Source organism: Belonocnema kinseyi, chromosome 5, assembly GCF_010883055.1.
Source record: "Belonocnema kinseyi isolate 2016_QV_RU_SX_M_011 chromosome 5, B_treatae_v1, whole genome shotgun sequence".
In the NCBI taxonomy this organism is placed as follows: Eukaryota; Metazoa; Arthropoda; class Insecta; order Hymenoptera; family Cynipidae; genus Belonocnema; species Belonocnema kinseyi.
In genome coordinates, this window is record NC_046661.1 from 105,721,504 (window position 1) to 105,748,995 (window position 27,492).

The window sequence follows — 27,492 nt, forward strand, 5'->3', positions numbered from 1 at the left end:
TTTTAAACCTACTTAAAGAATAATAAATCTCTCTGTTATGAATATCATACCAATGGTTCTGGATCTTTAGGAAAAAAGTCCTTTTGTCTTTCTCATTTAATAGGCTACTAGTAGTCTTGCGCGCGCCTATATATCTGTGTATGAAAAAGAATAAATGAAAAGCCTATCTTTTCTATGTTATACATATTTAATTAATGTTACAAAATATTAGTATAAAATAATACAACACATCAAGGGATGAGTTCTGAATCTGAAACTGTAATTAATCTTTTATAATAGGATTTCAACGAATTCTTTATTTTTAGGTAGAATATGAACTATTTTATTCCAAATGAGTTTTTTTTTAATTAGAGATTAATTTACATCTAATATTGATGAATAGCATTTACTACGATTTTGTAGCTCAACCTTAAAACAATTAGAGAAATGTTCAACAGAAAATATTAATTCTCAACTAAAGAAAGAAAGAATTTTCAACTAAAATGATGAATCTTCAACCCAAAAAAGATCCATTTTTACTCATTTAGTTTAACATTTAACCAAGTAGTGGAATGCAAACAAAAAATACAAATCTTAAACAAAATAATTGAGTCCTCAACAAAGGAGCTTTAACAAAAGATAATTCACAACTACCAAATTACAGTTGTAGATGTATATATATATGCACATATTATCGAGTGCAAAGCTATAGAACGAACAAAGAAAAAAGAAAAATATCTACAAAATTTTTGAGTTTTTCACCGAAAAAGGCAAGTTTTAAAAAGCAGTTGAATTTACAAGTAAAAGGGATACATTTTCATTGTGTTCATGTTCAGTAAGAACATCAAGTTTCTACCCAAAGAGATGAGTTTTTTACCAAAGAACAATTTTAGTCTAGGCATAAAAAATGCATCTAAATTGTTGAACATTTTCAACAAAAAATTTTTAAAAACTGTTCTCTTATAGTTTAAGAATCAAGTAATTGGTTCAAAATTCGTCTTTTTGTAAACCTTAATCTTATTAGTTAAAAATGAATATTTAGAACATAGAATTTTTTTATGACGAAAAAGTAGTTTTCTTAAATTTAATCTAAAAACAACAAAATTTCCTTCCTGATCGATTCAAAGTCTTAAATTGCAGAATCTGCGTATTGGTAAATGGATTCGACCTCCTTTGAAATAATTTTTATAACATTTTTTTTTTTTGAAAATTATTTTTTTTAACAGAAAATTAAACTATGACATTTTTGGTGAAAAAGTAATTTTTTAAATTAAAGTTTAATCTTTTTAGTTAAAAATATAACTGATTATTGAAAAAATGTATGGATTTTGTTAAAAATTCGTCTTTTTTTGTAAAAAATTAATCTTCTTGTTTGAAAATTCTTCTTGCTGATTTAGGATTCAACCATTTTTCTGACAATTCTTTTTTTTCAACATTAATTTATTGAAGTGAAAATTTAAATTTCCATTTTTGGTTAAAAACGTATTGATATTTTTAATTGCAATCTGTTTTGGTAAAGAACTCAGCTATTTTTTAATTGCACTTCTTTAAGTTTAAATTATTTTTTTCACTAAAAACTGAACTATTTAATTTTTCGTTGAATATTAAGTTCATAATTGAGGCTTCATCTGTTTCGGTTCAAAATGATCCTTTTTGATTGGAAATTCAACTACTTTCTTCGAATTTCTTCTTTTTTATTAATTTCTTTAATGGTAAAATCTACTTATATTACTTTAGGTTAAAAAATGATATTTTTTTAGATAAAAATCATATATTTGTTTGAAACTTTCTAGATTTTGTAGAAAATTCGTAATTTTTTGTAGAAACGTAATATTATTGGTTGAAAATTAATATTTTTCATTAAGGATTGAGTTAATAAAAAAAAATAATTTTCAGTTTGTCAAAAACAAATTTCTCTAAAAGAAATTTCGATTCTACTATTTTTGGTTGAAAATTGATATTCTAAATTGAAAATTGACCTTTTGTACTTAATAATTTAATTTTTTAATTTTTATGTTTTTGTAGAAAATTAATCCTTTTGGTTTAAAATCGACCTTTTTTCGTTAAAGATTGAACCATTTGGAAATATATTTATAAACAAGGTATAAACATGGTACTTACAAGATATTGTGTACTTTTCTTAGATTTAATAAAATTTTCTGATATAGGCTACCATTGTGTCTACTGTTTGGTATCAAATTCCTTTGTTTTAGTTAAAATTTGAAATAATCTGTAGAAAATTTCATTTTTTTATTGAATATTAACTTTTATAAACTAAAAACTGCATTATTATATTTTTGTTCAAAATTTAATATTTTTTATTGAACCTTGATCTTTTTTAGTTAAAAGTGGGATTATTTGTTTGGAAATTTATGTATTTTGAAAATTTGTCTTTTTTGATAGAAATATAAAACTACTTCCTTAAAAATTCATCTTTTTAATTGAGAATTCAACTATTTTGTTGAAAGTTCCTTTAAAATTAGTCCAAAATTAATTTATGTAAGATAAAATTGGATTATATCATTTTTGGTAGAGCATTGATATTTGAAGTCAAAAATTGATCTTTTGTAGTTGAAAATTCGTTATTTCGGTAGGAAATTAGTCCTTTCGTTTGAAAATTCATCTTTGTGAGTGAGAACAAAACTATTAAGTTGCACATTCCGTTTTTTTTTTGGTAAAAATTAAATTCTCTAACTGAAAATTTAAGTATCCCGCTTTTGGTGGAACACTGAAATTTGGAATTAAAAATGGATATTTTTGGGTTGAAAATTCAATTATTTGTTTCAAACATCGTATTTTTGATATAAAACTAATCTTCTTGGTTGAAAATACATCTGTTTGCTTGAAAGTTCAACTATGTATGTATAACCAAATGCATCTATTTTAGTAAAATTTCAATTAATTTGTTGAAATTTAATTGTTTGTTTTTAAATATTAATTCTTTTAACTAAAAAGGAATTATCCTATTTCTGGTTTTATATATTTATATTTTTAATTAAAAATGTATCTTTTTTGGTTGAAAACTCCACTATTTGTTTGAAAACTGATCTTTTTGATAAGGGTTCAAATATTTTGTTAAAAATTAATTGAAAATGCAACTGCACAATTTCAGTATGAAAAATTATATTTTTAATTAAAAATTAATTTTTTCATTTGAAAATTCGGTTTTCTGGTCGAAAATTATTTTTCTTTGTTAAAATCTTATCTTGTTTATTCAGGATTGCACTATTTTCTTGATTTTTTTTGTTTGTTAAAAATTAATGTACAAGGAAAATTTTAATTATATCACTGTTGGTTGAAAACTAATCGTTTTCTTTGTAGAGAATTAATGTTATGGGTAAAAAATTAGTATTTTTTTATTATTCTTAGCAAAGATGTCCAAATTCGATTATTTTATCTTAGATTGGAAAAAATGTCTTGCATAATTTACTAGAAAACAATTTTAATCGCTGAGAGATTCTGCTAAATAACGTGTAGAACCTGCCTGGTTATGAGTAAATTCTATTTTATTTTAAATTCTTTGTATAATATTATTCTTGCATTGAAAATTAATTTAGTTGATAATTCTATTATTTGTATTTAGAAAATTTCGTTTAATTAAAAATTAATCGTTGTGATTAAAAATTCATCTTTTTTGTCAAAACTTTTACTATTTGGTGTCAAGATCATCTGTTTTAATTAAAACTTCATCTTTTTTGTTAAAAATTATTTTATGGGTGAAAAATTAATCTGTTTTTTATTATTCTTAACATAGATGCCCAAATTCGATTTTTTTGTCTCAGATCGAAAGAAAACGTCTTGCATCATTTACTATAAAAGAATTTTAATCTCTGAGAGATTCTGCTAAATAATGTGTAGAACCTGCCTGGTTATAAGTAAATTCTATTTTATTTTAAATTCTTTATATCATATTGTTCTTGCATTGAAAATTAATTTAGTTGATAATTCTATTATTTGTTTATAAAAATTTTTTTTAATTGAAACTTAATCGTTGTGATTAAAAATTCATCTTTTTTGTCAAAACTTTTACTATTTGGTGTCAAGTTCATCTGTTTTAATAAAAATTTTTAATAACCTGTATCATATTTCATTTTTTGGATTGAATATTACCTTTTATAAAATAAAAACTAAATTATTATATTTTTGTTTAAAATTTTATATTTTTAATTGAAACTTCATCTTTTTTGATAAAAATTATTTTATGGTTAAAGAATTAATCTGTTTTTTATTATTCTTAACATAGATGTCCAAATTCCATTTTTTTGTATTATATCAGAAAAAACGTATTGCATAATTTACTATAAAAAAATGTCAATCGCTGAAAGATTCTGCTATATAATGTGCAGAAACTTTCTGAATTTAAGTGAATTCTATCTTACTTTGAATACTTTACATATTATTGTACGTGGATTGAAAATTAATTTAGTTGAAAATTCTATTATTTGTTAAAAAAGATTTTTTAAAATATAAAATTAATCTTTGTGATTGAAATTTCATCTTTTTTGTTAATACTTTTACTATTTGCTGTCAAATTTGCCTGTTTTGGTTAAAATGTAAAATAACCTGTAGAAAATTTCATTTTTTTTATTGAATATTAAGTTTTATATACTGAAAACTGAATTATTCTATTTTTGTTTAAAATTTGATATTTTTTATTGAAACTTGATTTTTTTAGTTAAAAATGGAATTGTTTGTTTGAAAATTCCCGTATTTAGTTAAAAATTTGTGTTTTTTGTTATAAATATAAATATGAAGACCCAATACATCCCTAAACTTGAACATAATTCATTTAATACCACATTTCTTAAACCATATATTGTTTCAAAGCACATAAAACATTGGAAGCCTATACACTTGATACAGCTGTTTTGTTGTTAAGGTTAAGTGCAAGGAGTTTAATGGTACTTTTCTGATATTGAGTAAAGTTAGTGTAACATTGGTGTATTTTTAGTTACAAGTTAATGTTTTAGTTATTATTTGCATTGAATATAAACATTAAGTATTATTCCTGTGATGCATGGAATTTGTTATAACATTTCATTGCTGATAAAAAATGCGGTAGCAACTTATTGAGATTTTGAGGTTAATATTACATTCTGCCATCCAAGAGCGAACTGCTCGCAGTAAACAAATTCATCAAAAAGACGTAAGATGAAAACATAAAAAGCTATTTTTTTATTTTAATCCGGATTAAAATTGTTTCTGTTTTTTCATCAAACATTTCATAAATTTGAATAAAATTTTTGTGTAATTTTGTAAGCAAAATTTCAGTAAAAATTTAACTTTCTTAAAGTTTTTGTAGTACATTTTCGTAACCGTTCATAGCAAAAAATAATATTGGATAGATTTTTTAGACATATACGGAAGACTTACATTAAAGTGGCCAAAATTATCTACTTCTGCGACCAGCAGTTCGCTTTTGTATTCTAAAATTAATTCATAACCTCAAAATTTCTAAAGATTGTTATCGCATTTTCCAACAGCAATGGACTTTAATAACAAATTCTATGCTTCATAGAAATATTACTTAATGTTATTGTTTATATTAATAACAAATAACAGATTAAAGATTAACTTATAATTAATAATATACTAACCCTACCGATAGAAATCTCAGAGTATATGCTAAAGGTTCTCAAGGCTCTGAGAAGCTCGGAGAAATTCTCCGCAGGTACTCAGGTAGCTATATTTAATGGTCCAGATAGCTCGTTCAAATGTTTTGAACGCTTTAAAATGTTCTTTCCGAACTTGAAATAAAAATACGATAATAAATAACAAGCAGATGCCCAGTATTGCGATTGCAGTAGTACGGGTGGAAAGGTGGTGGTAAATGAGAAGCGTTGATTAGTATTGTCGACCTCGAAATTTTATTCGATTATTATTCCCAACAGTGATCCAAAAATACTTTCGCGTTGGGATCATTTAACTTCAAGAAAACGCGTGTAACGTTCCATGACTGTCTAACTCAGGGTGACTCACGAGTGTCACTTTCGCACGCGTGTAGCTATCAAAGAACGAGCAATCGTGACAATTTTTTCAATATTTTCCAACTATGTCTAACCCATTAATAACTCGTGTCTCACGCATATAGCAATGAAAATCGAGTAGTGTGACAATCGCAATCGATAATATCGTTTAGAGATTTCATATTAAGGACTCACTTACTACTACTACGTTACTTTAAAAAAATATATATTATATATTTTTTCAATTACGTGCTATTCTTAACCTAAGAGTGTACCTTGTTTAAACAAGCATTAATTTACAATTTTCAGCTCCAAAACTCATTTTTGAATATAAAATAAAAAATTCCACACATCAGAATAACATATTTCTGCCAAATGTCAATAATGCTTCGACTCCCATGTAGATATTCACTATGTAAGATAAAAATAGTGTTATTATATTATTATATACATTATTTAACGATTATACAGAATCAAGCGTCTTAATTGCTCCTCTAGAATTAATGCCGGATGAGGATAGCGATAGTTATCGAAACGTTGCATTTATCCTAATCTAAAATAAACAAGTCTGACAGAGTTTAGTTTTGAAACCTTAACCTAGCTAGAACTACGTATGGGTGGAATCGCACCCATGCTCTGGTTCATTGAAGCTGCGCAGGAGCCAACATTCATTATCTCCTTCTCCATTTCAGTACCCTCGTAGTCAGTCTTACTTCAGACTTTGCTGGTGAAAAGTAAGAGATTTTCCATTAAGTATTATGCGCTAGAATTATTTTTGTGAATTTGTCCTACTCTTTGTCCTAATCTGTTTTAAATTTTATTTCCTTCAAGTTTTTCATTTTGTGAATTTGTTCACAGCATTTTGTTTTTCTAGTCTCTGAATGCTGTACATTTGCGGAAAAAAGTTGAGCTGTTTTGTTTTACTGTTTCCAATTCTACTTTGATCAAGTTTTTCGTTTTTATTAAGAGAAGAAAAAAATTCTATGTAGTACCTGTGTTTTCTACTTTTTTCTTCATATATTTGCATGTCGTAAAAACTTTATTGACTGAAATTGATGATTTATTGCTTTCCTATGAATTAGCTATCGTTAGTTCGTTCAAAGTTTCGAATTTAACTACAAAAATCATTAAATATTGCGCTGGGTTGGATTCCACCCACCGTGGGTAGTTGAGTCCTGGAAGTTCACGTGGTTCGGCTGGATTAATTAATCACTTCCCGGGCGTTAAACAAATTTGGAGAAAATATTTATATTTAAGTAGTTTTGGTTTTAACGAAAAAAGATGAATTCATCAAAAATTTAATAGTTGATATGTCAGCCAACAAATATTTAAATTTTATATTAAAAACAGCTGAATCCAATTAAAGAACATGCGAAGTTTCAATAAAAAAGTTGAATTTTTAATACAAAAGTTAATTTTCAAGCAAATAGTTGGAAGTCGGTACCAACATAGTAGAATTTTCAAATCAAAAAGATGTCTTTTTAACAACACATTTGAATTTTCAACAACAACAGAATCATTTTTAAACAAAATTGTTGAATTTTTAACAACATATAAAAGTTTTCAACCAAATACACCAAACTCTTGTTTTCAATCTGGTGTTGCTTTCAAATAGTCCTGGACTGAATTCGGGGGGTGGGGGGCCCAACAGTAAGCAGTCATGACCACCTGAAGCATTTCTAATTAGAATGTATGCTATTGTAAAATTTACTTGACTAAATACTCGCGCACTACTGCCCTTACAGGACGACTGTCGCAACCGCTCCCTTCCTGCTTCCCTGAGGAATTGTGGGTGCCAGCAGTTCTAGGAAGGCCGAGAACGGGGTATTGAAAGAAAGATTTTGGCGTAATAAAATTTTCAGGTACATGAGAAATTATTAGACAGAAAAATTGTTATAAAATAAAAAAAATTGTACAATTAGACTTTTTACGACTTGATTGTTATTAATAAATTTTGTTTTCCAAATCTTATTTCATGAAGGTTTGACTTTTTTTATATAACATAATTTATATGAATGTTCGTTTCCTATGTTTACACAATCTTGGTATGATTTTGAGAGGTAAGGGGGTGGGGTGAAAATTTAAGAAAAAAGCGTTGCGTAATTTATGGATTATCTCTAAACCACAACTTCACTTTGCGTCTTCCCTGACTTTCTATGAGTTTTTAGAATTCCCTGGCCTGTATGAACTGTGTATATCGAAAACAGTTATAAGAATTCAAATTAACATTATATCAAGTTTTAGGTTTTAAGGCTTCATAGCTCCTGGCGTACTGTTTGCTTAGGCGGAGAAGTGAGTGTGGAGAAAGGAAGTATGGAGGGCGAAGGGAGAGTCGGAGAGATGATGGTGAATGGAGGGAGAGATGATACGTTGTGACGGGATATTATGGTAGGGAAAGGGAGTAGGTGCAGGAGTGGACGTATGACTGGGTGGGGAAAGTAGGGAAGAAGATTAAGGGTATTTGAATTAAGGGGGACGGAAAGTAGGGCAGGTAACATAGGGGAGGAGTAAGGAGAGAGTGTGGGGAGAGCGTGGAAGGGAAAGTATGGAGATAGAAAGTTGCGACGCGATATTAGGGGAGGGCAGTACAAGAAGAGTATGGTAGAAGAAGCGATTTGAGAAAATTAACGTTTAAATAGACTACGAAAAACTTTTTTTACGGGCGCATTGAGCCTAATTTTACTTTTTTTTAGACCTCTCTTAATTGAATATCATTCTGAGGAATAATATTTCCAAAAATTTGATGAAGGAGCCTAATAAGAAACTACAACTTTGTTTCAATCATAGGTTTAAGAACATCCGAAGCAACTAGACAACATTGACAATCAACATAAACATCAAAGCTACTCGATATTAAGATTTGGAAAGCTTACCTTTCCGAGTGGCGTCGTTGACTGACCCGCAGGGGTAGGATCCTTGATGTAAATGTTCCACGTAGCAACGCTGTTAATAGCCTTATCAGAAGCGTAACACCTCCATAAACACTGAATTAACATCGCAGCTGCTGGAATCTGCCGGTTAAAGTGTTTCTGCCTTTGCTTTTGTTGCACTTTCAGCGCAAAGCCAGAGCCCAGAATACCCTGAAATAACGATCAGAGTCTGCTGACAGGATCCGACTTCCGCTCACGACAGCTTAACGTAAGTATAATGAGACGTTCCACAAACCTATCTCAAAAGAATATTCACAAAGTTCAATGAATTCTGTTGAAATTACCCACTCCAGTTATTTCAAATAGGAACTCTTTATGGAAAAAAAGACAGAATATAGGTATTTTCCGCTTGGCATGATTTTCCCTGCCTATCAATTTTATTCCGATCAATTCGTTTCTTACATTATTTGCTTTTGAAATGTCTAGAGTGAAGTTAAAGAGCTTATTCTGCTAAATTTTTATTTTTTTTTAAATTCAATATGCTAGTATTATATTTTCTATTTTTATGATGTTAGTAAAGTTACGGAATCGAGCTTGAATATGGAATTGGTGGAATGCTGACAAACTAAAAAGTGTAAAATTCTAACAAGTAACTATTGGTAATATAAGGAACAGAATTGTAGTTAAGATAATCGAAAATAGATTTTTTCAGTTTTTAGTACCTAAAGCTACAAAAATATGAAAGGATAGCCGCGAGAAATATTATACAGTAGATTTTGAGACTAGAAAAAAAAGTGCATTGGATTTCCTTCCTAAGTTTTTATACACAGTCCCTCCCAATTTGTTTGAATCCACAAAGAAATAAATGCGTTGAGGGAAATTATATTTAGAGGTCCTGCAAGCTTTACCATGATGGCCTATCACACCTATTTCCCATTATAAAAAAAGACGTTTTTTTTTGTACATTTTATTCAGATTCGTCAATATTAGGTGTATCAACTTGAAATTATAGAAATTTAAATGAGATTAAAATCAAATTTAACGTCCAATATTCAAATCAAAGTGCAGAATTCTTGAAAATAAAACCAAGAATCCAATGACCAAATATGGCTAACAAGCATACAATTTTCCCTCTGCTATTTCTTTCGTCTTTTTTATTTTTATTATTATCAAATCAGAATAATAAACATTGGAAAAAATAATTACAGCGTTTCGGCACTCAAAAAGGGGAAAAAATTAAATAAAAAATGTTTGAGCAGGAAGGAACAGCAACGAAACCACGATGCTCTCTTCCGGGCACCCGAAACGTTGGGGATTATTTCTCACTAATGTTTTTTAATTGTTATTTGATAATAATAAAAACAAAAAAGTCTAAGAAGATAAAAAAGAGAAGGAACGAGATTTGATTGGTTACTTTTCTATTTTTCTAGCCTCTTTTTCATTTTTGTCAAAAAAAAACAAATTTTGTTATTTTCTTTCAGGAAAAAATTATTATCTTTTTTCAAACTTCAGTAGGAACATTTTATGGTGGTTGTCAATACATTTTATCGACTTGGCCCTCAAAACTTCTTTTCTAAATTTGCCATAGAATACGAATCACAATTCACTTTTAAATTTAACCCTATAAGTATTTTTTTAGGGTGAAAAACCCTGAATGCAAAAAATTGAAGTTGGAGATTTTTGGCACTAATTATCATTTTTTAAATAAAATTATGTTCAAATTAATGCTCATACAATCAATATTACTTTGTACGGACAATTATATATTTCAATGAATTCATTAAATAATTAAATTATGTATATGGCAATTTTCTTTCAGAATGCAGTCAGAAAGTCGGAGTTTTTTCTGAAATGTATTGTTTCTGTATTGTAAGTATTGTAAATCGTAAAGTCACCATCCAGCATTCCAATAAATGTATTAGAGCGATTTAAAGACGAAAACTGTACACAAAGAAATTAGGGAATTAATGAAATTCAAGGAATTCACGGAATTCATGATATTTGCAGAATTCATGGAAATTAAGGAATTCGCAGAATTGATGAAATTCACCGAAGTCACGGATTTTACAGAATTCATGAAACTCACAACATTTATGGAATTCACGGAATTTATGGAATTCAAGAGATTTACTGAAATCACGGAATTTATTAAAATCACGGGATTCTCTGGATTTGCGAGATTCACGTAATTCATCGAATTGATGGAATTCTAGAGATTCAAGAAATTCTCGGAATTGAATGTAATCAAGAAATTTACGGAATACGAGAAATTCATGGAATTCAATGAATTAATAAAATTTGCAGAATTCATGGAAATAAAGTTTTCCGACATTTCAAAGTTCTATGTATATGTGTATTTTTAGCTTCTTTTGAAATAGTGATGATTGTTTTGTTTCTATGATACTTTGGATGTACCTAACTGAGAGTATGTGCGCATTTTGTATAGAAAATGAGTGGATTTACACTAAATTAGGAAATCCACAAATAGTGAAAATATTTTACTTACAGCTGGAAGTGCGAAAAACGATATCGCGAAGACACTGAAACACGATGCCACTATCTTCCCCATCCAAGTTTGTGGAACTGTGTCGCCATATCCGATCGTGGTAACAGTAATCTAAACAGAGAGTCATCTGATTAAATTGACTAATTAATAGAAAGTGCACATCAAATTTATTCACAAGCACTCTATTTTCATTAATTATTATCAGTTTCTCAAACTTAATGATAATAATAAAATTAAGGTAATGATTGCAGACAAGAGTAAGGATCAATTTTCCAAATAATTGACTGACCTAGAAATCGCTACTCGATGACATTGAATGTAGGAGACTGATAGTATCTAGTTTAAATATCAAAATGCATTTAAGAGGGAAGTTAGATTGTTTAAGCAAATGCTCATTGTTCCATTCCACCCTTTCGAAGTAAAGCAAGGATCGATTACCGTAACGGAGAGCAAGAACAACTGGGCTGTAATTATCTCGATTAAATTGTTCGACGACGCTTCATTGTCCTAACAATCTACACTACCCATCTTACTATTAGATTATAAAGGCGATTGCGTTATATCAATGAAAGCATGTGCAAATTTCCCTGTGTTCTCAAGATGTTCAGATATTGCTAAGCAAAGAGAAATAGTAGCTGCGGCACCACGAAAGTGAATAAAAAGAGGCTCATATTTGTGAGAAACGTTTTCTTTGAAAAATATTTAAGCTAAAGGAAAAAGTTCAATATAAATTTTTCTCCTTGAAGAGATCTACAAAACGCTCCCTTATCATTTTTATGTTTGCAACTTTTTTTTGTATTTCAAAAAATGTGTATTTTTTACAGCATAGTTGTAGTCCTTTCTGTTTGCTAAAGAACGTGCAAAAAGGCATTTGTAATCCTCAGATTGAAAGAACGAAAAGTTAAATTTCACGTTAAAATTTAATTTTGAAACATAAAAAATAAATTTGCAACGAAATAGTTGATATTGAAAAAATGGTATAGTTAAATTTTCAGTTAAAAATGAATTTTAAACTAAAATAATCAATCTTCAACAACAACAAAAAATAATAACTCTTAAGCAACTAATTGAAATTTCAAAAAATATTATAAAGTTTTAAATAAGAAATTCTTTCAGGCTGTGAATCCAGAAAGTCAATTGATCATGATTTTCAGGTAGAAGGGACAACAAACAAGAATTTTTGATACAATATTTAAAATTTGGACCAAAAAATCAATTTTTAACTGCATATAAACAGAGAAAAAACATGACTGAGTAGCGTCCGGGCAGTAACGATTTGGGCCTGCAGGGAAAGTTGGAGCTAGACATTACTCCATCCTTGCTGGACATGAACCATTCCTGTCTAGAAAGTACACACTGATGTTTTGAACATTAATGAAACGGAGAGGAGTCAGAGCTGCCTAGCCAGCACGCCCCGAACGTGAACACGCTAGGTTCAATAAGTCACCTGCTGCAAAAAACCAGTTATCTCTCAAATTAATCTATTATAATAAATGCAGGGATATTGTGTAACGAATGCAAAAAGTAAGTCATTTCTGATGACTGCGGATTTTTGCATGCTAGAGGGCAACTACCCCCCTCCTTTTTATTTCAAATAAGAAAAAGAAATTCCGCTATTTTTTATTTATTTTTATTTTTTTATTTTTACAGGTGCCGGTTTTGAATTGAAGTTTCCTGTGTAAAATGCATGGGGAAAAATCGCTTTTTTGAGTTTTTAGAATAATTTTTTAGAGTTTGAAAAAATTTGACAGGAAAGTATGTGTGTCTGTAGATAATTATCTCACGAAGACTTTTATATAAGAGACATATGGGCTTTACGCCCCAAACACACCCCCACGAGTACCTCAAAACTACCCTTAAGATAAAAAATGTCAATTCTTCATAAAATCGACCTTTTGAGCACTGTATTATGGTCTTTCCTCATTTAAAATTATTGATATTTGTCTATTGGAATATTTATTATCATTGATTAATTAATTTTAGATTATTGAAATAAATGTAATTTAGTAAAATAATTTTCTTACAAAAGTTTTTTTTCCCTTAAAATTATTACTGTTAGTCTAGTGGAATATTTATGAACGTTATTTCATTAATTTGTAATTGTTTAAACAAATGTAATTTGTTAAATAATTTTTTTTCGAAAATTAGTTTTTTCCTTAAAAATTATTACTATTTGTCTAGTAACATAGTAACAATTTTTATTTATAAAAATTCGAAATAACATTATTAACAAATTAAATCTGCTTAAATAATTGAAAATTAATGAATAAATGTTAATCAATATTCCACTAGACCAATAGTAGTAATTTTTAGGGAAAAAAAACAAATTATAAAAAAATTAACTAAACAAATTCAATTTGTTTAAACAATTTAAACTTAATGAACTAATGTTATTGAGTATTCCAATGGACTAACAGTGATAATTTTAAGGGTGAAAACAAAATTTCGAAAAAAATTATTCTAACAAATTCCATTTGTGTAAATAATTGAAAATTAATTAAACAATGATAAAAAATGTTCCAATAGACAAACATTAATAATTTATAGTGAAAAAAGACCAAAATACAGTGCTCAAAAGATCGATTTCATAAAGAATTGGCATTTTTGGTGTAAAAGGTAGTTTTCAGGTATTCGTGGGGGTGTTTTAGGAATGTCAAATCCGTATGCCTGATACACGAAATTCGTCGTTGCAAAATTATCTACAGGTACCCATACATTCTCGTCGAATTTTTTTAAACCCTAAAAAATTATTCTAATAATTCAAAAAAAAGGTTGTTCCCCAAGTATTTACATGGGAAACTTCAAGTCAAAACCGGCACCTGTTAAAATAAAAAAAAGAAGAAAAAAATTACGGAATTACTTTTTTCAGATTTGCAATGAAATAGGGGGTAGGTCGTTGTTACTAACAGTGACAAAATTAAAAAGTGTCAGCAAACTACTTTTTTGGTGGTTGGTAAAGTATTTTTCCCACGCTTTTTAAAATTCTCAAAGATTTGCTCTTATTTTCATATTGTCGTGGACAATGATCGAGAAATCCGTATTTTTGCCATCCAATTTTTAATTTTAAAATTTTTAAATTTCATTTCGTTCGTTTAAATTTTATAGCATTCCATAGCATTTTCTCATTACATTTGCCAATAGATGCCAGTGAATGTTCCGACATTTCTTACTGTTATCTAAATATTTACAGCCCGAGTAAAATTGTGAAAATCCATGGTGAGTTAATAAAACCACTAAACCTCATTTTTTGACACATACACATTTTGCTTCGCTTATATATCCATCGTTTTTCCAATTAAAATCTTGTTTTAAAGATATATTGAGAAATAGTAGATTGCATGAAAAGGGGAGAAAGAGAGCGATTTTCGAAGAGCGTGAAATGTTGCCGCAGGAGCGAAGAGATGGTGGGGTCACATGATATTTGGGCAATGGATCAGCTGAAAACTGGACGATTAACTAGTCAGCAACCCATAGAAAAGCAAGCAATCAAAAATATAGTTTGAAAAAATCGGTCACCCTTAAGTTACCATTAAAATAAGGAAACTTGAGAATTACGGTAATTCATGTATATTTAAAAAATTAACAGAAACTTATTAAATTTATGTTGACTTATGAAATTCACGGAAATTTCGAGAAATTTATGAAAATTTAAGAAATATATGGTCATTTATAACACAAATATGGATGAAATTTATTAAATTTATAGTAATTTCCGGAAATTTATAGAAAGTTACCGGTAACTTTTGATAACAGTTCTGCTGAATGCATGCGCAGTAGCTCTGGATGCTAAACTCGAATTTGTTGCTCATTGAAGGATCTCATAAAAGAAGAACTCAAATTCGGTTTTTTACCTAGAGAGGTAAAGTAATGACGTAGCGGAAAGTAAGTAAATAGGTATGAAATTCTTCACTTTCGAAGCGCTATACAAGCGTCAAACGTCGAATCTTTACACGGAGCGCCGTAAAGAATATTACTCCTAATACAAAACCATTAAAAAATTTCATAGAAATTAATTCTAACAAATAAAAATAGTTTATTAGAACCGAACATCAATTATCAAATGTATTTACAATCATCACAAAAATTAATTTGCGAGGTAACTGCATTTTTTAGTAGGTGACTTTTTGAACCTGGCCTGCAAATGTTCGCGACGCGGAGTCGCTCCTGCACTGGACAGGAGTGACTGCTGTGTAGGCAGCGCTGACTCCTGTGAATTTCAATAATGTCCAAAACATCAGTGTTTACGTTCTGAATACAAATGGTTCATGTAAATCGAGGACGGAGAAAGGTCTAGCTATAAATTTTCCTCTCGGACATGAACCATTACTGTCCCGACGATAAAAAGTCATGCATTAGTGTGGTAAAGATAAATTTGTAGTAAAAAAATTAATTTTGAAACAAATGAAATCAATTTTTGACGAAATAGTTACATTTTTAACTAAGTTGATAAATTTTTCAGCAAGGGGAATAAATTTCTATAAAAAGAACAACTCTTAACAAAAAATATTATTATCAATTTTTCAGCTAATAGAGTACTATTAGCTGAAAAACTGATAATAATATTTTTTATTCTATGAAAAGAACAACTCTTAACAAAAAATATTATTATCAATTTTTCAGCTAATAGTACTACATGACATCACAAGTAGGGATAGGCACCTCTTTATACGGGAGGTCAATGTTCGCAGGACAAACAGTAAAATTCGTCTGTGTGGACATTGTATTCCACGTGAAAACGTGTGTAACCTAATACAGTTTATTCAAAACTACCATATTATGTGTCTGAAGAGCCCCCAGAAAAGTGAGCGTTAAGATATCCCTTCACCGAAAAGGTACGACAAAGTTCTATGACGTGAATGTTTTTTCACAATGATGATTATCACTGATCGAAAATTCGTTTGTTTTGTTTTCTCCAACTATCAAATTTCTCGAAGGCCAGCTCATATTTATCCTTAGATTTTAGGGTACTAAATTTTGCTTTGCTTCTTTCATTTCTGTGTTGAAAACATGATGTTATCAATTGAGACGTGCAAAGTTGGGTGCCTGCTATCTGTTAATGTTTACAGTTTGAAATGTTCCACCTGTGCACTTAAAATAACAACCTGCACATTCGTACCACCGGCTCTCGACGTACACAGTTGGGGGTGTACCATCTGCGCACGTCCACATTTAGACGTGCATAGATGGTACCCTAGCAACGGTTTGGTTGCACAGAGGGAACACTCCCAAGTGTCCACGTGGAACTCTAGACGTGCGCAGATGCCCACTGCACAGTTCCGTCTGTGGCCATCAACATGCGCATTTGCACCGGTGGCAAATAACGGGAACAGGTGGGCTCGTGTACGGTTGCTGTGACTCTGCAGTGGCGTTTAGAACTAATTACCCGCCGCTTTCTGGACTGTATAGTGAAGGGCTACCTAAGGATTACTTTTCTGGTGGCGTAATAGGCTAATAACATGGTAGTTTTGATTATAGAAAATAATTTCTAATTAAAATGATGAAATTGTGATTAAGAAAATTGCATTTTCACACCAGAGAAATTTTCATCTAAATCAAATAAATGTTCAACGAAATAGGTAAAATCGTGAACAGATGAAATTTTAAACAAGAATAATTAATTTCTATAAAACCAGATTCACTTGCAACAAAAAATAGAATAGTTTAATTTTCAGTTAAAGAAATGAATTTTCAACAAAAATGATAAATCTTCCTAAAAAGAAAAAATTGTCACCCGAAAATGAATTTGTTAACAAAAAATAGAAGTTCTTAGTAAAAGACATGAAATTTCTACGAAAAAAAATTAATTTTAATCTAACAATAGAATGGTTACAATTTTGGAAGGGCAGATAGATTTTCAAGAAAAAGAAACGAATTCTCGGCCAAAGAAATGAATTTTGAACAAAAAATAAAACAGCTTCAATCTCATTGAAAAAATAACTTTTCATCCAAATAAATAAATGTTTAAAGAAATAGATAAATTCTTAATCAAACATGAATTATCATGCAAGAAGATTAAATTTTTATAAAACATTATGAATTTTCCACCAAAAATGTAATAGTTAGATTTTTAGTTAAATAAATAATTTTTTAGCTTATATGATCAATCTTCATTAAAGAAATGAAACTTTAAACAAATAGTTAAACTTTCAAATGAAGAAGACATACATATGAAAAACTGAATAGTTAAATTTTTAGTTCAACAAATGAATTAAAAAAAAAGAAAAAAAAACGAAATTCATCTGAAGAAACGAATTTTTGAACAAAAATAAAACATTTAAATTTTCAGTAAAAAAGTTCATTTTTAACCTAATGGTTAAATTTTAAAACGAATTTCTATTAAGAGAGTTAAATCGTCGATTAACGCGATTTCTAACAAAATATATGAATTTTGAATTCAAAAATACGAATTTTGAAGAAAATGAATGTTTTTTCACAAAATTCATGAATTTTTATGAAAATAAGAAAATAAAGTTTAACTTCAAGTTATGAAAAATTCCCTGATCTTTAATAGCCCTATGCATAGGAAAATACGGCTTTAGATACACTTTATACATTGTTTAAATACTAATATATTTTGGCATACATTTCTTCGTCGATGTCGAAAATAGAACAAGGTTAGTGAGTACTGTCTGACTATGAACGAAGTTACTACTGGATCTTATAACCTGAGATTAAATACGTAATGAGAAGAAATGAATTGTTAAATTGAAATTGATGATTAGGCAAGATGCTACAAACTTATGTTCAGTTTTTTGTTAAATGTTCAAGGAGTTGTATACGTATGACTTTTTCGGCAATCTGATTTCAGAAGAAAGCATTTTCATCATTTTATATTTACTGCGGGAAAGTCAATTAATTACGTAAGATTTAATATTTTTTACTGAATGTATTAACAATATTTAATTATTTTCACCATAAATGTGATTACAAAAGATTTTAAAAGATGTGAAACATTTACAGTGACTTGAAAGTATTTCAACAGATTTTCAAAGAATGACAACATATTCACATTGAAAGTTCAAATGCTTTTGAACAATTTTAAGAGTTTGAAGCAAAATATTTTGCACAATTCCAGAGAAAAAATGAATTTTTCAAGGGATTTTACAAGATCATAAGGGAATTTATAAAATTTGCTTGCAGTTCTAGAAATTTTACTAGATTTTAAAGGAATTCAAGGAATTTTTACCAATTTCAAAGAATTTCCAAATATTATAAACGTTTTTAAGAGATTTGAAAAAACGAAATTTCGAAGGATTTCATGCGGCATACAGGAAATGTCCCAAATTTCCAAGGTAATTTCCTAATTTTCAGGTTTGTTGTAAGATTTCGATGGATTTGACGAAATTACAAAGGATCTCCAAATATAATGAAGGATTTTAAGAGATTTAAGAAAGTCACGAGATTTCAAAGGATTGTGGGGATTTCATGTAATAACCAAGTGTATTCACAAACTTTAAATTGCAGTAGGTGATTTTAATAAGATCCACGTTTGTATAATAAATAATATATATCAATGGATTTTGAATCTTCTCGTAATATTCTAAAGGATTTGACAGAATTTCAAAGAATTCCCGAATACTTTAAGGGTTGTGGGTCATTTAAAAAAAAGTGAAGAGCTTTCAAAGAATTTCAGTGGATTTCGTAAGATATCAAAAAATTTGACAGAATTTTAAAGGATTTTCGAATACTATTAATGATTGTAAGATACTAGAAAAAAACTTGATTTTAAAGTGTTTTACAGGATTCCATGATGTATTACTAAAGTATTTTCACGAAGTTTTAATAATATCATAGGATTTTATTGAGATTTTGAATACTTGAAGGAACGTAGCCCACCTTTAATAGATTTTAGGAAATTTAAAAAATTTACAAAAATTTCGCAGGGTTTTAAAAGATATAAAAGGGTTTTGATATATCCACGCAATATCAAAGAACTTCCAAATATTGTAAGGGATTTTCATAAATTAAAAAAAAATTATTTCAAAGAATTTGACAAGTTACGGAAGTACTCGTATTTTCGCGAATTTTGAGGAATATCAAGGGATTAAATGATGTGATGGAGTTTAAAAATGTTTTCCGAATATTATAAATGATTTTAAGATATTAAAGAAAATATCAGGATATCAAAAGATATTATGTAATATGGAAGTATTTTGACGAATTTCAAAGGATATCAGGGGATTTTACTGTGATTCTAAAGATTTAAAGAGATTTACAATAAAACCTGTTTCAGGGATTTTAAAAATATTTTCAAAAATTTCCAGGCTTTTTAAATGATTTTAATTAATTTTAAAAGATTCCGAAGTATGTCCATCACAGAAAAATTATAAGTGAATTATTTTTGCCTATAATTTCCTAGTAGATGAAGTTGAATGCATTGGTAAATCTTAATATGTAAAGGTAATTTTCGTTGCAAGCAAAGATTATTCTGAAATCGTTGTAAAGTTAACATTTTTTTGTGATGTATTTCCAAAGACTTCACGAGATTGAACAAAATCAAGGGATTTTAAAGGATTTCGTGTAGTAACAAAGTTCTGCAGAGAATTTTAAAGGATGCCAGGAGGTTTTAATAAGATTTATAGGTTTTTTCATGATTTCACAGGATTAAAAATGATTTATCGTAAGATTTTAAGAGATCGAACAGAATTTAAAATAATTTTTCATTAATATAAAGCATTTTTCGATATTCAAACAAAAATCACGCGTTTTCAGAGGATTTCATTAATAGAAAAGTACTTTAAAGAATGTTGAAGGATATGAGGTGATTTTAATAATACAGTGAAACTCTTAAATAGCTTTCCCTTCTATAGCCCTTCCGAGAATTGACGCCGTGCTGCAGGCAGATGTAACAGGAGCTGCGCGGTGTGCGCGGGATCTGTAACTGTATTTTGGCGCAAAACACTGACCCCAGAAAAAGTCTCACGTAATGACTGGATGCTCCCTAATTTCATTTTGCGCTCAATATTCTTATGATTAAAAATAAAAATGCTAAAAACTCCGCCTTTGAATGTCGTAGCATATCCGTGTCAATAGATACGCATGAACATAAATTAATTAATCCTTAAGGCCATGTGATATTTTAGTCAGTGCTGGGAAAAAGTTATGGAAAAACTTATGGAAAGATCTATTTATATAGAAAGTAACTATAATATTTGCAGTAAACAAAAAGATAGGTAACAGCTTTTGAAAAGAAAGGTTTACGAATTTTATCCTTTATATTCTGTATTTATGTGTGCAAAAGTATTGGGCCACTGTGTTTGCATTTTTGTGAGAACTCCGCCGGACTCGCTACTTGCTTTGTTTATAATCATCCAGTGTTCTACGTCAAAGATCAAGTCACATTCTAAGGTCTTTAGACTGAAACATATGAATATTGAAATTCGGGAAGCCGTGATAAATCATTCTGAATAAGAAAAGGCATCTCGTGTAATTTTGCTTTATTAAAAATTGGTAAAATTACTGTGAATAGAATAATCGCTAAGTTTACTACTACCAAGTCTCTAACGGACCTCCCACGATCTGTTACACAGCGGAAAACAATTACGTGTTGATAAAATCATTAAAAGAAAATCTAAAAAGGATTTCAAGAAAACTGCTTCTGAAATTGCTAAAGAACTCTGGGATGGAAACGTTGTCAATGTAAGTAGGAGTATGGTAACATGACGGCTGAATGATTTGGGACTGTTTGGACGGGTTGGTGTTGAAAAATCTTCGATCAGAAAAAAAAATCAGAAGGCCCGATTGGCATTTGCACAAAAATACCAACATTGCAGTTCGAAGATGTCGAGTCAAGTACTTATTTCTGACCAATTAAAATTTAATCTGTTTGGAAGTAACGTAAAAAGTACGTTCGAGGTCCGAAAAACAATAGACAATATTCCCGGTATCAAATTCCAAAAGTTAAACATGGGGGTGGATCAGTAATGGTTTGACTAGGCCTATTGCACGAGATTAAAGGCATCGTGAATAGTGTGATGTATCCAGATATTTTTTTCAGAAAAAATGTTAACACATGCCAAGAAAAGATTTCTAAAAATTGGATCTTTTAACAAGATAATGAACCAAAACATTAGTCGAAGCTGCTCCAAGAATTTTTGAAAATACAAAAAGTTAAGCTTTTTGATGACCCAACTCAATCCCCAGATCTAAATCCCATCGAAAATTTGTGGGATGCACTTGAAATTCGCATTGCGGCAAGAAAACATTCGAACAAAGCTGCATTAGGGCAAAATCTGCAGGAATATTGGGAAAAAAATATCGAAGGACTACGTTCAGCGCTTAGTTGATTCAATGCCTCGTAGATGTGCTGCTGTAATTGCTGCGAAGTGTATGGTTACAAAATATTAGTGATTAAGAAAAAAAATAACGATTTACGTTTATATTTTATAAACGTTTACGCTTTTATAAATCTACAATATAAGTGTGGCCCATTACTGTTAAACACCATCACAAAAAATATTCTCAAATAAATTGTCAATTATCTATTTCAAAAAGATATAAATTCCATAATTTTGTAGTTCAATAACTAATCACTAATCTTTTTCTGAAAAATTAAAAATCAGGGATAAAAATTATGGGAAATTAAATTCTTATATGGCAAAGTATCACATGTTCTTAAGTTAATATAATTTCTTTTCATATTTCATGAACAAAAATGGGTCGATCGAAGCTATGAACAGATTTAAATTGTAGGTCAGTCTTTTCTTAATCAAAGGCTTCCGAAAATAGAAAGCAGTTCAAAAATTAAACGGCGGCGTTGCCCTCGATGGATATTTTAATCAAGACCAATTTTCTCTAATTTAAAGAGTCGTTTTAAGAAATACATAAACAATTTCAAGTGGAGAGGATATAGGAAAGTCGCTATTTGCATATATGATGGCAAGAGTTAAAAATGTGAGGTAGCGATGCAGGAATCGAAATTTTAATTAGCATGTATAAAAAGTCCAATTAGTACGCGGATCGTAAGAGATGAATATTTTCTTTCTAAATGAAATCATGGATGCACTGAATGTCATGGAAGTATAAAAATAAACTCACCACTCCCCACCAAAGTGCATCAGCGTAACTCGCAAAATCGGTTTTTCCATTGGGCCCAACTGCATCTTTTTCTGCGAGGTAGACGAAATAGCTGCTGAAAATAAGTCCTAAGAACCCAATGTAAAGGGTCGTAATGAGTTCCTGCAATATAAATAAAAATGAATTATTAGGAAAACATAATGAGCAAAGAGCTTCATTTTCAAAATTCCCTCACTTTTTCCTGATTTTTCCCTGATTATTAACATTCAGGGACGAATTTTATGTCTGAATAAGAGCATATACATCAGAACAGTTTAATTTTCGATAAAAAAAGATGATTTTGAACAAAATCCTTTAATATTCAATAGAATAATTAAAATTTCAGGAAAATATTTAAATTTTTAAAGAAATAGGCATTCAAATTTTCTACATGCAAATAATTATGCACCCTAAATAAAAAATTCCTCTTTTATGCAATAAATATTATACGCCAACTAATAGTATTTGCACTTTTAACGCAAAGGTTTGATTTCACCAAGGAGTAGCATATTTTAGAAAAGAGATGTCTTTTAAACGAGAAAAGATGAATTATACAAAAAGTTGTTTTTTCAATAAAAAAGGATCAATTTTCAACCAACTAGTTGAATTTTAAACAAGAAAACTAATTTTAACCGAGTGGGTGTTAATTACAATAAAATAGTTAAAATTGAAAACAATGGAGGCGCATTTTCAACAAAACGGTTGAACTTTCAAACAAGTATAGAGAAGCTCTTAGATAAGGCGCCCCACTATAGTCGTTCCGAGAATTTATGCCACACAGGTATGTATAACCGGAGTTGCGCGGGGTTTACGGTGGCCACTCAGGCGTGGAAAAACAAGAGCGTTTACATCTTGAGCCGCACTATATCGGGGTTCTTGCCATCATCGCCAACAATTGTTCGTACAATAGAACAGTTTCATTGTAGTTGAATTTTAAACTATAAAAATAAATTGTCAACTAAATAGTCGAATTTTTATTTAGAAAAGATTAAACTTTAACTAAAAACAATTATTCAAATTTTCAACTAAAAGAAATCAATTTTCATCAGAAATGAAAAAGTTGAATTAAAAAAAAACATTAACATTAAGAAAAACAAGATAACATTTCTACCAAAATAGATGAATCTTAAAAACAGAATGACGATTTTTTACAGAAATGTATGAATGATATGAATTTTCTAAGAAAAATTGAACTTTTCACTACAGAAAATTTCAACTAAAAATAGAGTATCTGAAAACGCTTTTTCAAACGAAAAATTTGAAATTTCAACGAACAAGTTTGTTTTCGACGAAACGGTTGCATTTTTAACGTAAAACAGGATGTTTGAAATGGAGAAATTAGTTTTCTACCATAACTGTACCATGACTCTAGGTTCTCGCGCTTCCCGCTGGATAATATATTTATCTCGCGCTTCGCGCTCGATGATGTATTTACCTCGCTCTACGCGCTCGATCTTTCTGCATAGACCTTTTAAAACTATAGGTAAATGTATCGACAACAGTAATTTGGTGATTGTGAATTCTCTTTTGTTAAAGCTCCTTCGGCTTTAACGATCACATTCTCATCACTTATCATGTGCTTCGCACTCGAGTTTATCCCTGAAATTTTATATCATCCTCATAAATGTATATTATTATAATTCGCAACTTACATTGGTATTAAAAGAGACGAAGATTCATTGTCCCGCTCATACAAAATGCGCTTTCATTTGCAAAAATTTTGTTATTTAAAGTTTTATTGCAACTTTGGTCATTTTTCCATAAACTGAATTTGCTCATTTTCAATGTTTTCTTTATGATTTAAACTTTACACATACGGTCTACTGAGCAGCCTTACCGTTTTTTACCGTTTAATCCTGCGGTTGTCCTTATGACAAATTTTTAATTATATATATATTGTAACTAGCGCTTTTTAGGCCACTGTTAACTAAATGACTGTTAATCTTTTACTCATGTAATATTTAATGTCTTAAAGGGTTTTTTCACGGAGGCAGAATAAGATTTCTTTTTCTTTTATAAGATTCCGTTTATTCAACAAACGTCTAACTAAGCCTAACTACATTTATAATTTAAGCACCGTGCTATTAGTGTTCTTAAATTCGTGTTTATGAAATCAATTTTTATTAATTCTTATATTCGTTCGATCGATCGATTCGCTACGATAAGGATTTAATTTATAAATTATATTTTTGTAATTTTTCTTGTACTTTTTCTCAAGTAATTTCTCATCTAAAATAGCAACTCTTGAATATCAAATTAATGCCTTTATTGGCCGCACTTATTTTCCAATTTTCGGTCTCTCTGGAGATCGCAAACTAATCTTTATTTTATCTGGCTTTTAAAATACATGCATTTTGCAATGAGCCTTTAAGAAGGACTCTCAAAAGGTGTGAAGTATAATGATCATTAGGGGTCTCGTTGATGCCCTGTGCTTTGTGCACGCTTCGTAATAAATGTATTCAAAGTGGAATACGCTTTTCTCACTGCAGGTGTTCCCCTACCTGTGTCGCAGGGACGGCACGAGGGATCAAGGCAAAAATGAATATTACTCTGAAATCTGGATGTTTTCAGTTTTACGAACAAAGTTTTATTTAAGGGCTCTGCCCGAGACTCGACACCAGAATATATTTTCGAACATATTTTGGAATTTAGTCGCTTTCTTGACAAGTTGCGAAGGTATACTCTCGTCTGCCCATAAGATTCCAAGGTTTCCAAAATCAGTTATTGTATTTCAAGTACTAATTACTTCAACCGGGGTTGACAGGTATACTGTGCCCCGCCCTTTAGTTAGATAAATGAAATTTCGACTTAGAGAATATCTTCTAGAAAGAGGCACTTAGGCCAATCACAATCTCTATACTTTGAATTATTGACGCTTTTTCGTCTTAGAAAATTTTACAAGAAAATGACGATGCCCAAAGAAAGATAAAGTCCTAAAAGCACAGTTGAAATCCTGCGTATGTTGCACAAACAGAATGCTTGGAGAGAGAATCTCTTGGGAACGGATTTACACGGTATACGTGCTTCCGCTCCAGGGACCTCTCTTTAACGTAGTCTTGTGGACTTAAGTTTTTGAGCCTCCCTGCTCCACTAAAGTGTTTTAGTGGGAGGTTGTGAGTCTGCGCTCTTTCATTGCCCTGTTAAGAGGCAATATTTCGCCTGTCCCTTCGACGTGGTATGTAGGGTTGCCTATGTGGAGTCTATATGATGTAACCCGCTGGTTAGAATATACAGTAAGGACGTTTACTATGTAGTCATAGGGAATATAATTATATAAACTCTAGCATACAATGCAACCCGTCTTGCATTTGTGTAATGCAAAAAAGTATTATATAGACGGTTTTAATTCGGTTTCCAAATCTCCCGCGCTCGATATCTTGCGCCGATTGGTCAAAGGCTTCGAGACTCAAAAGACGTGCGCAAAATATACGTATAGACAAGTTCTGAAAAAAGGTTATGTTCCCCAGGATATCTGCAGGTTGTACGTAATTAATTGGTGATAAAATCTGTTGTTTCACTTATTGAATAAAATATGGGAATCAACCGCTTTTGACTAACTGCAACGAAAATTGTAATCCGTATGATTATAAAAATTGCAACGATGAATCTGAGATTCAAATGATAAGAGGTAAGAAGCATCGAATTATTCTTATGAGCTGGGTGTTCAGCGACCTTGAAAATTTCGTCTCCGCTACTATAGAATGTTAAAGTATACATTTTCTGCCATAGTTGACTTAGAAATTATAAAAATTATTAGCTGAAATCTTTAATATTAACTCAGCTTCAGAATAGACCTTTTTATTCTAGACGTCGACAGTGCGCACGTGCCAGGATTTTACGTCATTTCCGTATTGTTCGAACAGTTTTGTGCCAAAATGTATGGAAAATATTGTAAATAAAAATAACTACGAAAAATAAATGTTTAAATAAATCAGAGTTTAAAGACAACAAATTTTTTAACATATTCAGAAGAAAAAAGTGCGAAAAGTGTGGCGAGCAAGCCCATTATTTACATTTGTTGACATCTGTCGTCTTCAAAAAAATGTTTAAAAATCCGGAAAAAATCACGGAAGATGATGCTCCAGGAGCAAAATTAGTGCGCACATCGGTGGAAGAGCGCAGTGTAAAAAGCTTAAACGATGGATAAAATATAGGAAACGATCTTCAAAAGGAAAAAAAGTGATTCAGTAGAAAGGTTAGTTGAGGTTGTGTTTGACAGGTATTAATATTTTCTTTCTTTGCAAACATTTGCTTACATATTAAATGAAGCATTGTTATCGGGGCTTCGAACCTCCTAAATTTTTTGATATAAATAGAATATATTTAATACTTTCAATTGTGAACGAAAAACTATTATATTTATGTATTTATAACCAGTTTATATGAAAGAAGGAAAATTTGTCAGCACATTCCTTATACCAGTGAATCGCGAACAAATGGCTTTTTATTGTCTAAACTTGAAAAAGAGAAGTAAGAAATATAACATTGTGTTATTTTATATTTGTATGAATATTAAATATTTACTCAAACAAAGTTCTGAACTCCAAATATTGTATAAAAGAAAATATTCATACCTGCCATACAAAACCTCAACTAACCTTTCCACTAAATCATGTTTTTTTCCTTTTAGTAGTGGTTTTCTACATTTAGGACATCGTTTCAGCTTCTCACTACTGTGCTCTTCTACTGATTCGTGCACTAATTTTGATCCTGGAACATCATCTTCCGTGAGTTTCGCCGAATTTTTAAGCATTTTTTAGAAGATGACAGATGCCAACAGATGCAAATAATGGCCTTGGTCGCCGCACTCTTTGCACGTTTTTCAACGTTTTTTTTTGATAGACTTAAAAATGTTCTACCTTAAAAATCTCTCTTATTTACAAATTAATTTTTTGTTGTTGTTTTTATTAACGATATTTTCCATGCGCACGTCTTCTGAGTCTCGAAGCCTTTGATCAATCAGCGCAAGATCTCTAGCGCGGGAGATTTGGAAACCGAATTAAAATCGCCTATATAGTACTTTTTTGCATAACACAAATGCAAAACGGGTTGCATTGTATGCTAGAGTTTATATAATTATATTCCTTATGACTACATAGTAAACGTCCTTACTGTA

General features: G+C 30.1%; 1 protein-coding gene across 1 annotated transcript in view; it reads right to left on the minus strand.

Moving 5' to 3' along the window:
* LOC117173443 (potassium voltage-gated channel subfamily KQT member 1-like) overlaps positions 1–27,492 on the minus strand; it is a 302,430-nt gene that overhangs the window by 141,610 nt on the left and 133,328 nt on the right. The window contains exons 6-8 of the mRNA XM_033362018.1: positions 22,359–22,499; positions 11,322–11,432; positions 8,819–9,025 (exon numbers count right to left, since the gene is read on the minus strand). Coding sequence (XP_033217909.1) covers positions 8,819–9,025; positions 11,322–11,432; positions 22,359–22,499 — 459 coding nt within the window. The remainder of the gene's footprint in view (positions 1–8,818; positions 9,026–11,321; positions 11,433–22,358; positions 22,500–27,492) is intronic.